Source organism: Dermacentor albipictus, chromosome 8, assembly GCF_038994185.2.
Source record: "Dermacentor albipictus isolate Rhodes 1998 colony chromosome 8, USDA_Dalb.pri_finalv2, whole genome shotgun sequence".
NCBI lineage: Eukaryota > Metazoa > Arthropoda > Arachnida > Ixodida > Ixodidae > Dermacentor > Dermacentor albipictus.
In genome coordinates this window covers 61,142,991-61,155,052 of record NC_091828.1, presented here as the reverse complement: position 1 = coordinate 61,155,052, position 12,062 = coordinate 61,142,991, and the positions used below count along the sequence as shown (strand labels likewise).

Here is a 12,062-nt window from a genome sequence, read left to right as displayed (position 1 = left end):
AGATGAGGGCGGTGCGGGTAGGGTGTCTAGATAGGGGAGGTGTGATGACCGCGGCGCCCTTCCCATAGAGAAGGGTGATCCCCTTGCGCGTGACTGCCGCTAGGGCAATACAGAGCGCTGCGGCCCGGGGCGCCGTGTGCATTTCCGCGGAGACTGCGCAGAGAAGGCAGCGAGTCCGGCTTGACAGCGCCTGGGCGCCGGAAGTTCACGGTGTGTTTTGCTGCAGATTGTTGCGTGTGCTGCTTATTTATAACTGCTGTGGGCGGACGAAGATGCCTTCAACTTCAAAGAAAAAAACTCAGAGGTGGTGCTTCGTGCCAGGGTGCGATTCCGGTTATAAATCTTGTTCGGAAAAAGTGTCCCTTTTCCGTGCGCCGACTTGCCAAGAACTGTTATTGAAGTGGGCGCATGCCATTCCAAGGGCCGACAAACCGCTACGTGTTTCAATACATTCCACAAAGGCCCTCCTGAAGTACTTAACCAAAAAGGTCGGCTTCAGATACCTGATGACGTCGCACCTGAGCCAAGACTGCCTTGAGCGCTCGTTTGGGATAGTACGGCAGGCAAGTGGTGCAAATGATTACCCCACCCCGGCTCAGTTCATCCTTATCATCAGGTACTTGTATATTTTTGGCTGTAAAAATAATTTTGCTGAACAGCTTCCTGTAATTTCAACATTTGCAGGTGCTTGAGCTTTTACAGTCTTGCAAAGAGCCCTAGAGGTGGAAGCGTGTCGCCAGCACTTCGAGACTCCCTTCTTTCTGCGGAAGAGGCATTCCTGGAAAATCAGAAACAAGATGATGTATTACCCATGGAGGCTGTTGAAGTGGCCGTGGACCATGTGGACTATGTTGAAAAACGAAGCGATGCTCGCTTGGTATACTGCATTGCAGGCTACGTGGCCAGGAAGCGTGTGCTCTCAACTAGCTGTGCAGCATGCAGGGATGCCTGCCTTGTGCCGAGGGACTGTGTCCCAAAAGAACTCCCAGCTGATGCCTCCAAAGAGTGGGACTTGGGTGGGCTTCTCTACCCGTCGGAGTCATTGTATCGTCTGATTCAAGCTCTTGAAAGCAGGCTAACACATGAATTTAGCAGAACGCGTCTGCATTCTAAAGCTGCCTTCAGCATACTCAAGAAAGCGAGTACAAATGTGCCACAAATTGGTTGTGTGGAGCATTGCCTGGCACTTACAGAATCGGTGGTCAGGTTTTTCTGCCTTACCAGAATCCACTTTCATTTGAAGAGCCTCAACCAGGAAATGGATGAGAAAAAAGGCAAAATAACGAAGCCTTGCTTGATGTGAAACAAGCAGCAGAATTGGAAGTACATTCTGTTGTATACAATAAAGTTTGCTCGTCCAGAAACATGTTGCTTTTGTTTATCTGGTTTTTGAATTGCAGTGAGAATGAAATGACTCCAGGACGTTGCACTACAAGGTATGTCATGGTTTAATGCTGATTTGGCAGGTGTAAACGAACTTAAACGCTTTCGTACGTAATAACGCCCACAAAAAAAAAATACGGGTGGCGAAAATGAACATTCCGGGGGATCCTAGCAGTTATCGCGTTGACCTCGGAGAAGAAAGAATACGATTGCATATAAATCCTGGAAACAGCATTCTACGATAGATAAGCTCCCCGCTGATTTAGTGGCTTTAATATGGAATTTCTAAAATGCGTGCTCGCTTTCTGCCAGCAGAAAAATTGTGTTACCCCGTATTCGAAAACCGCATGATAACCGTAGCGCAATACCATCTTTGCGATGTCTAAGGGACTGCAGTATTAGCTAAAATTTCTAAAACTCAGTCAAATGCGTTTCCACTACAGCATTCCCTCTAAACACGCAGCGGACGGCCGCGCGTGCTGTTGGCGCCCCTGACAACAGCGCCGCCCCGCGGCATTCACGCGAACGGGGGTCAGGTTTTCCTGGCCGGTCATCACACCTCCCCTATCTAGACACCATAGTGCGGGCGCGCATTTTGCACGCGTCAGAGATTGCTTTCAAGACGCACGAGCGCTGGCAACGCGTCCCTACGGCGCCCGCCAAAGGCGTCTACTACCATAGAGTTTCCTACAAAATTACTAGAGGGAACTCTGGCGCTGCAGTCGGTGTCCTACCATGGGAATTATGGGAAGTACATGCATTTGTCTGATCTTCGTGCTTATGAATTCAAACGTTCTTGTGGCTTTGTATATTACGCTATATAAATCTTATTGTCGTATATTTCAGCGCAATCTATATTCGTCGAAGTGCAGAAGACGCCGGGAACTCGTACAGTTGCTATTAATTGCAACGATTGAGCTTGCCTATGTGCCCAAATCGAAACGCGCCAAGCGTCTCTAGCGTCTCAAAGCACTGGCATGCCCGCGATAAGTTCATAAGTGCGTTTCATTCGCTTGTCGATACGTGCATCCGTGGCTTTGTGGTTTCAGTATCAGGCTTCTGTACTAGAGTCCCTGTGTTCGAATCCTGCCGTCGGACAATTTTAATGATGTTTATTTAATTATTTATTACGCAATAAACTGTTCAAAATGACGAGTTTACAAAGTCACAAAGCTGTTTGAAGCCAAAAGAACGAAGTTTAGGCAAATCCATGTACTTCCCATAATTCCCATGCTGGGACAACCGCTCCCATTGTAGCTCACGTAGACACTAGCGCCAGAGTTCCCTCTAGTAATTTTGTAGGAAACTCTATGTCTACTACGGCGTCCGCCATCCGCGTGCCCCACTCCGTATTAGACGCCGCGGTTGTCTCCACTCTGTACGGTGTGGCGGGCCAGGAGGTCATCGAGGCACCCTAGCACCCGCCGAAGAACGCCCCTCCTCCTTAGCCTGTCCCCCCTCTCTCGCGCGCGTCAGGAAAGGGCACGCTTCATGCCGGTGTTCCTGGTTCGAGCGCGCGAGATTGAACCGCGTTCGCCGGCTCACTCTCACAAGCTTTCATTGGCACATACAGCATACGGCGCACAGCGACGGTTTTATCTCCCTTGCACTTTATGACGAATCTCACGGTGACGGCGACGGCAAGCCCGACGGCAGAAATGCGCCCGGAGTGTCCATATAGTTGAAATCGCATTAATAAGGTAAACAATGATAACCGAGGATGAAGGTGGTATCCGTAGACAGCAAATGTTACTGATCACGTGAGCACTGACTGTCATAGGTCACTTGCAATACGTTTTTCGCACAACACAGGTTACAGCGCCCCAGCGCTTCTGTAGTTTTCTCTCAGGTACGCTATCTAAATGATTAGGATTACTATGTACTAAAACACTGACTTACCACTGAATATGCGTCACCAATCACGAGTTTTGGACAACAATTTATTTAATACAATGCAATAATAAGTCAGCGTGTCAAGCAACTTAGACGACGCAGAAAATTGCAGAGATGTAACAACGCTACAGACATCGCAGTGTTATAATTCGATAAATAGCATACGTAAATACAGCATGTTTAGTTGTGACATTATCTCGAGTGCGTTTCTGGATAATAAATCTGTATTATATACAGGGTGTCCCAGCTAACTTTAGGCAGAGTTAAAAAAAATTAAGAATGTCACGTAGCTTAACAGAACCAAAGTAATGTTGTTTACCGTCGCTTGCAGATACTCAGATTATCTTTTTTTTAAATTCTACCTAGATACATAATTAGTCCTAATTAATTATTCAATTCTAATATATTGTAATTAGTTCAAAAGTTCCAATGATAAAATTGTAGAGAAACCTGAGAAACTTAAAACTAGGATCTCCAAGCGACGGCAAACAACATTTTCATAGATTTTGTCTAGCTATGTGGCATTCTCATATTTTGAAACTGTGGCTAAGGTTAGCTGGGACCCCCTGTATAAACATATGAAGTTGATTTCTTTCGTTAAGCGCCAACACTGCTTTCGCCTTCCATATTTCTAATTTGTCTTTTGTAATTTGTTGTATCTAAATATTCAGCATAGAGAACGCCACACTTGCTTCAGCTATGGTAATTTTTAATTCGCGGGATTCCTGTGTGCTTGGATATGAATTTCAGCAACGTGTTCAGGCCGAGGTTGCCTGACGTCGTTTCTTTTCGTGTATGGTAGGACCAGAATTCACTACGGCCTGTATGCTTCCAGGAAGGACAGCTGTCATGCCCATGCCGGTGTTCTCAATCACTACGATTTGACCAGATGTTGTGCGTACCGGTATGCCACGCGAGGAGCGCTTGTAATGTTACAATGTACTGGTCGTCTTCCAGCACGCCAACGCACTCTGGCGTCATGCGTTACATTTTGATTATCCAACATACCGCGCTTGAAACACATTCCCCTTATTCTTTCAGAACACTGGGAACCAGCTTAGAGGTTTCGGAGGCGGTGGCATTTGATCTCTACGTGACAGTAAGATTTAGCAGAGTTTCGGTCACGTGTTCCCTGCACCTTCCATTATTGTAAACAAAACAAGGCTCTGCTCACTTTACTTTTACGCGCAAGCGTAACTGGCCAGCTAGTGAAATGGACGTTGTTTCTCTGAAGCCGCAAACGAGGAAGGCACTTGGGCCTCTGTGCTGGTTCCCGTTTGACTGCAAATTTCGTCTGCTCATTATATAGCACTACGGGCAACGACAACGGTGAAATTTGAAGATATGAACTGCTAAGCGCCTTCATACTCTTTAAACTTACATGTTGAAGACAGCGTCTGACACGCATATGCCTGAAATTGCGCTGCCGAAATGTTTGCTGTTAATAGACAGCGAAACAATCTAGAAAGAACCAACCTCGCTTACTATTCACAAATATGTTGAGCTTCCATTAGTAGGGGGTTATTTTCGGCACTATATTGCACTATAATATGAGGGGTGCTCCCCCGTTACCGCCATGCCTTACCCATACGCGGAAGCCAACTGGTTCTTCGAGCGCCACTTCCTCAAGCGACGAGTTCGGAAATTCGTGCAGCACCTGTCACCACCTCTGATTGCTGATGCTGTGACCGGAGGCACATGGTCTCAACGGCAGCGTCTTAAACCGCTAGATGTCACGAGGGAAGAATGCGGGAACGCGCCCCTTACCACCCTGCCACCATGCGGAACTGAAGTGTACTACCCTGCCAGCGGTTCCACCATAATCTCCCACGGCGCGGTTACACGCGGTCGCGTGGGCTTTGTCTCGAAAGCGATCTGCTTTGGGGGTACAGTATAGGTGGGCCGAAGGCTCCTAGCTTTGTGTGCGCACTGCTATTACCACTCAGTTTTGTTGAAGCGATGGGCAGCACGAAGATCACCGCGCTCGCTGCAGCTGCCGCGATTCGTCACGCCTGCGCTTCGACAGCGAGTGTCCATGACCATCGAGTGTGGAGTGTTCGTGTCTGTCTGTGCGTGGTGACACCATGCTAGGTAATTTCAATAGTAAGCGAATGTTGACAAGGGGGCCTTTTACTCCGGTGGCTGCTGCGTATGTCACAGTCGCGCGAGCCCTCTTTTGAATACGGTTTGCGATGTGGACAGTGTAGGCGTCAAAGGCGCACCGAGGGCCGATAGTTTCGCGTGCCCTATAGCCTCCATACGCTTGCGCATCACCCGCGTTCTCGACGTGTAACGCTGCTCTGTTTATACAACAGAAGACGTAAATACGTGTTTTCTCTACCAGCCTCGAATTACTCTGGCGAGTGATAGAACGTACGGCTCGGGCACCCCTCCTCCTGACAATGGTTAGAGTAGGCTTGGCAGAATGTTTTGCCTGTGCAGTATTTATTGAAATGGCAGAAGTTGCGATGAACGGGATGAGCGTAATGCCATGGAAACAGTGCGAGCTGTAGAATGCATTCGAGAGTAGACAGGCAAAAACCGAACCCAGGTTGTTGCATGCTGAGAACGCTGTATGAGAAGCAAAGCAAAACTCAAAGAGAACAAGATCAGGTGCTTTCGGAAAGCAGTGTTGCATTCACGATCTAGTTAATGTTTGTGTTGCGTAGCAATAGTGTTGGCATTCTGGATACAAAAGTCTCGGTTTCCGTGCACTTCAAATACGCCAGAAATCCCACCAATGGTGTCATCTCGGGGTGAACCTAGGATTGTGTACTTGTAAAAAACATAATTCCTTCTTTTTTGTTGATTTAAAGGAAAAATTCGGTTTTTTCTAAACACGTCGCAGTAAACTAAGAGCGATGAGAGGACAAAAGGGAAAACAAGCTCATCTCACAATGAGTGCCTAGGTTAATGCGATTAGCATTAAAGCAAAGAAACGACATGCCGTATTGCCAAATTATACAATTATGCGCAGCCGACTACTACAATTTTCTGTTACCGACAACGTCTTCACTTCCATGTGGCTCAGCGCTCTTCGCGGAATGCACGTTCTGGTACGATTGTCTTCATTTCTTTTCTTTCTCCACTACTGGCTGCTTGACATGACCAGTTGCGTAATGTCAATGACATAAGTTGTCCATCCAGCATCCGCCTATTGGGGCACGTAATCAGTGGATAGTACTTAGGGCGTACGATGGCGGGACAGAGATTAGAAATCGACATCACACAAAAAGATATCTGGTGCTGCTAAATAATGCATAAAATGGGCGCCCACCTTAACATTTTTTGTAGTGATCAGACTGACAACTGAACAGAGTACTCTCCAGGGAGTAAGCGTTCTGCCTGCATCTTTCCATCAAACCTGCGCTATGTGGAAGACTGTATAGTATTGGGCACTCTTACTATACCTTACGATACCTTAGAGGAGACAAGCTGCTTGCAAAAAAAAAATAATAATTAGAATCCAGAAACGATGCTTATACCACCACGGCTATATTGCTGTTGACGCATTATGGTTTTCGCAAATTTCTCATAAATATACGCGAATATTCCTTTAGGATACCAGAACTTTAAGGTCCCCCGTATTACCAATTATGCAAGTATCAAACGAAACATTTCCCCAAGAAAAATCACATGAAAGCTGTGGTTATATGCAGATAGGCATGCAGATTTCAGTTCCTACAGCTATTCCCGTTTAGCAGCTCACGTGATGAAATATTTCCAAGTAGCGATTTAGTCTACTCTATAGGAACCAACTTATTCCATGGCCACATCCACTACTGAATTTCTGCCGTTGCTCAAGAAGATTCACTAACCTCGCTGATGTGTACTCCTCTAGGGAAGATTTCTATCCACAAAATACGGATCCCAACTGCTCGGAGGGTGTTCTTTCGTCGAACTTCGACGGGGTTACGTTGAACATTCCAGAATGCAGCTTTATCCACTCTTCTAATGGATACGTGCCTGAGCAGTAGACGTGGCGGAAGAGGATGAGCAATTCGTTGTGCCGCGGCTGTCTGAGGTCGAACAAAGCCGGCTTGGAGCTTATCCCGTTAGTCATGGGAAAGCCGCGCGCCTGCAGGTGGAGCACCAGTCGATGGGCACCTGGAAGTAAAGGGTAGGCGCGTGAATTCTCGTGGCATTGCGGAACCGAATTTGTGCTATTATACATAGGACGCGCATTGGGTGCAAAATTTATTCAGGTGAAGAAACAGCGCCGTATAAAGGACATGGGCAAGAAACAGGCACCCGTGTACGTCTTCTGCTCACGTGCTAACAATTTCGCTGTTCTTTTTTTACGCTACAGTTAGGAAACCACCATCCCAAATACGTAATGTTCAGCCAAAATCAGCTTTGGACGCCTTGTACCAGTAGGCAAACAAAATCAATGCTGCATGCCGGCAGGCTGAGACGACGTTAAAATTTCAGGAATAAACATATTTGAAAGAACGCAGACATGCTCATACACATATTCCGTAGTTGTAGCATGGTATCTGCAGTGGCGTTTGCAGCGGTCTCTGCTGTGAGTTCAAAAGGTTTTCATGCCTCCTCCTGGTGCCGCACGGGCAGAAAGGACGCTTACGGTGAGTGCCAACTGCCGACCAACATAAGTCATTTTTTATGAGAAGGTACTGAAAGCACAAGCGGTAGGTAGTTTAAACAGGAACATCTTAGAAATCATTGCACCGCGCGAGGAAGTCGAAATGTTTGAGCGCTGGACATGAAATTACCGGCAAGAAACTGTTTCAGCGCCCTACCTGACAGCGTTGTGAACAAGTGAACATGAACAAGGAAAGAAGCCTTAAACACCTTGCGAACGGGGAATACTAGATGAACTGGCAGTGGCATTGCAGCCCGATGTTCGAGTGCGCAAACGAGCGACTTCTCGCATCCGACCCGCAGTGCCTGGTGCCCGATGGAACGGCATGCCACGCCGCAACAAAAGTCTGGCACATGTAATTGCGACTGCATCTACCAAACGCATCCGTGCCAAGATTGCGGTCATGGCACCAAGTGCAAGTACGGACTGCCTCGACTGCTGCCGCAACTACGTCGTTTGGTTTCGTTTGGCGCCTGTAGATATAGCACAACCCCCTACGGGGGATTGGCCATGAATCGGGTGGCAGTGGGTCGAACAAGAATGAATACCTCCTGAAAATGAGATACTAAATTAACTCCAATCGTTAATAATAATTCACATGCTATAGTTTCTTAACATTAGGAGTTAATATTTTTGTAGGCTCTCTTCCGGCCTTCTTTTTTCGTGCTGTGTCACCCCCCACTACTTAACTGTCGTTTCTTATATGTTGCTTCCCCACAGTGACTCATATCCACTACGGGAGCTAGGTGGAGAAGCAAGCTATTTGGCCAGTAATGGGCAAGTAACAGTATATACCCAGAATAAAATTTACAATATTGGAGTGTGTATAAGAAAAAAATGCAGAAGCGAAGAGAAAGTCATTGTGACATTTGAAATAATTAATAACAAATTAACAAATATAGTAAGAGAGCAAATTGATAATTTAGCAAATTTGCTAGAGTTGTTAATATATAGGCCCAATAAAGCTGTAAATTGCAATAAAGACGTCGCTGCGCCTGAATCTCAGCGCAGACCGTTTGTGCCCTTACTGAATTTTGATTTTTTGCATTTTTGTCGTCACGAGGCATTGATACTGCATGTCTAACTGTTAAAAATACCGCAGGAAGTTTTAGCAGTTACTTAGACTGCTTAAACCTAAACATATGTTGCTTAAACGTAGTTAGTTTAAACATAGTTACTTAAACATAGTTACTTGAGCTTAAACATGTGCAAGATGAAGGAGATTTTACGAGTCTGTAAGCTATTCGAAAATGTTATTGAAAAAAAAAAGCTAAGTAAATATACCATAATTACTACGGACACTAGGCAATATGAATTTACGATGGGTAGCGAAGCGAGACAAAGGATTTAAACGATTAAAACAATATTTAAACGTGATAGGATCTATATGCGATGTTCAAAGGCAGGCATTGCACTCCAATACAGGTCGTGAAAGCGCTAGCTGTCATTAGGGAACATTGCGAAAAAGACTGGCACTTGCCGCAGGCGTCAGTAGTTTGAAAGAGCGCCTTTGGTATGGTTGAATCATCCGTAGGATTGTAGCTCGTAGTTGTAAGAGCACAGGGCTGCTGTGCTGGAGGACAGGGGTTCTATCCAACCACCGGTCACCAATTTATTTACAGCAGTTCTCCCTGACTTCACCCATTGTTTCGAATGATAATACTGGACACTCGAGATATGTATGCACACGCCACATTATGCACGCAATTACACGTCTCTAAGGGTTACGTTATGGAGGAACGGCACTTTGATAATTGAGACTGTGCAAGGTTTGGTGCTCGTGTACGGGTTCGCAGCTCTCGAGCTGCTGCAATGATCAAATTTGAGGTATGTTGTCGAATACATGAAGATATTGCGGTGTTATGCTACATTGTGGCTTAGTTTTGACTTAAACCCAAGCCGTATGAGGAAACCTTTTCTAAAATTGCTAAATATATGCGTGGCCGCCATATTATCGTTCCAGATAGCTCACACATATCCGACACCAGTCATACGGCGAACGACACTTGCTGATTTGCAAGGCAGGCCCGTAACTGTCATGTCGCAAAAAAACTTTTAAAAAACGGACAGACGATATAACACTTAATTTTCAGTTTCACTGTAACTTTGATCCACATAGATTCGAAATATGCGTCGTACCGGCAAGGTTGTTGTTTTCTTTTGAGTCATGCAATGCTTCAGAATTGTCAGCATCACGGATAAGTTACTGTTAAGGCATGCAAAAGAGGGGCTAACACCAACCGCCAAGTGTCACCGGGCCTTATGTGCCACCGGGCCATATATTCCACCGGGGTATATATGCCACCGGGCTTTGTGTGTCACTCGGTTGTACATATTCACCGGGCTTTGTATATCACTGGGCGTTATTTGGTGGCTTGCGTAACCAGGCTGTCGGTCTTACTATGGAATAGAACAAATCGCGCGCCGCACAGCGCAGGTGCCACCCTAGCAGCCATGCGCATCACGACTCTTTTTAACAAGCCAACCTTTTCGGGCTACGTTCGAAATTGTGTGCCTCACAGGGTGGTCCGCAGCATTGATCAGCCTCTCCCAGGCGTCGATACATCCCGCACGCTACCGGGCGACGGGTAGGTGGAGCGCCTGTACCCTTTTAGTGACCGGTGGGTGTCCGGCAGTGGGTTTCGAACCACCCACCTGCCGCAGCCGTGACGGACGCCCATGCACTAGGCCACGGCTGCGGTAGAGGCACTCGCTCGACAAGCCTTTCTTCAGTGAAATGCTATCTCGTTTCGCCGTTGTGTCCGGTTTATTTTTCTGCGTAGCAAAATTTTTGGTTTCGGTGCATAAAATGAGTGGTAGCGTAGCGCGGTCACATTGAGTTACAAAGTCGGTGACGTATGGTGCGCACAGCATCACCTAACTTATCAATGTAGCAAAGGGAGATAACAGTTGGGTATTTGTCAAAATTAAAGCATCTCACACGATGCTCACACTGGTGACGGTTTTATAGCGCTTGTGTTCATTATCTGTTACTGTCGATGCTGGTTTTCATCTATACCGAAGCACTCGCCACAGACAGTGCGAATACGTGTGGCTACGCTAGACCAGCTTCACTTTGATATGCGTTGTAACCACACAGGTGCGTTCACAGTTCAGTGCGCGTTAGTGTAATCCCTGCTATAAAGTACGAGTCAAAATACACTCATTTATTTACAGGTATCCATCTTGATCACTTATTTCTCTTCCTCCTCCACCCCTGTTGTCTCTTCTGTCTTGTTCTTCTTCGCAAGAACATCACATCCTCCCGGACTTCGGTTTTTATCTCTCCTGGGATGATAGGGTATGACATTTCCCACTGTCCTCTGAAATCGCAAAGCAGGCTGCAATAGCGATGGCCTTATTGGACGACAAGAGCACATCAATCTACAGTGACTCGATATCAGCTGTTTGGACATTTGCCAAAGAAACCATATCCGAGCTGGCCCCAGGGATATGAGGAAGCAGAGAGATCAAGCCACACACATTGATCTGGTTTTCAGCCCACGCGGGACACATCGAGGGTGCCCCGCCCAACCTCAATGATTCGGCACAAGGAGCTGCGCGAGGGATCATCAAACGCGTAGCTACCGGGCAGCGTGACGCCGGGGCACTGACATTCGGGACTCTCCTTCCTCATACACCGAAATTACTAAGTACTTTTACTTGGCTCGGAGGATCTACCCCCTCCCACATTGCAAACACTATAGACCTCAGGCTTTGACACAAAGGCTTCTACAGACGTAGGCATACTCAAACCCCGTACTTCTTCACAAGATGTACCCGGAAATTCAGACGACAAATGCATGTGCACTATGCAATGACCTAGCGAACTTACCTCACATGCTCTGGCGATGTCCCGCGTTACGCGGTGACGAAAGTAACACTTCTTCACGCTGGGATGCTGTCCTACACAGCCCCAACCTCGAAGAACAGTTATGGGCTGTCCAACGGACCCGCGAACCGGCGGAGAGGCTCGGCCTCTCTGTGCCAACGTGGGAGCGGCTCGCTGCGCCCTAGGGTGCGCCCTAAAGGACCCTAATAAAGTTTTTCATCCATCCATCCATCCATTTCCCATTGTTGGTCGGTCTCGAGATCGCCTACGTTGGATGCTCGGTAATAAGTATACCCTCGAGCTATCCTGTCCGCCTCTTGGTTCCCTGCCACTCCCGTGTGTCCCGGCGCC

General features: G+C 47.0%; 2 protein-coding genes across 37 annotated transcripts in view; both read right to left on the bottom strand.

Moving 5' to 3' along the window:
• The window catches only part of LOC135915154 (histone-lysine N-methyltransferase PRDM9-like), a 473,262-nt gene that overhangs the window by 317,241 nt on the left and 143,959 nt on the right, over nt 1-12,062 (bottom strand). The gene's annotated exons all lie outside the window — the stretch shown is intronic.
• Nucleotides 1-12,062, bottom strand: part of LOC135915163 (probable pseudouridine-5'-phosphatase) — a 43,656-nt gene that overhangs the window by 20,259 nt on the left and 11,335 nt on the right. For 2 of the 4 annotated variants that reach the window (XM_065448200.2, XM_065448199.2), the window contains exons 1-2: nt 8,089-8,339; nt 7,243-7,383 (exon numbers count right to left, since the gene is read on the bottom strand). In XM_065448200.2, the coding sequence (XP_065304272.1) occupies nt 7,243-7,383; nt 8,089-8,284 (337 nt within the window). In that variant the 5' untranslated portion in view covers nt 8,285-8,339. Of the gene's footprint in view, nt 1-7,242; nt 7,384-8,088; nt 8,340-12,062 lie in introns of those variants that run through there. The other 2 variants (XM_065448202.2, XM_065448201.2) reach the window with 1 other exon arrangement.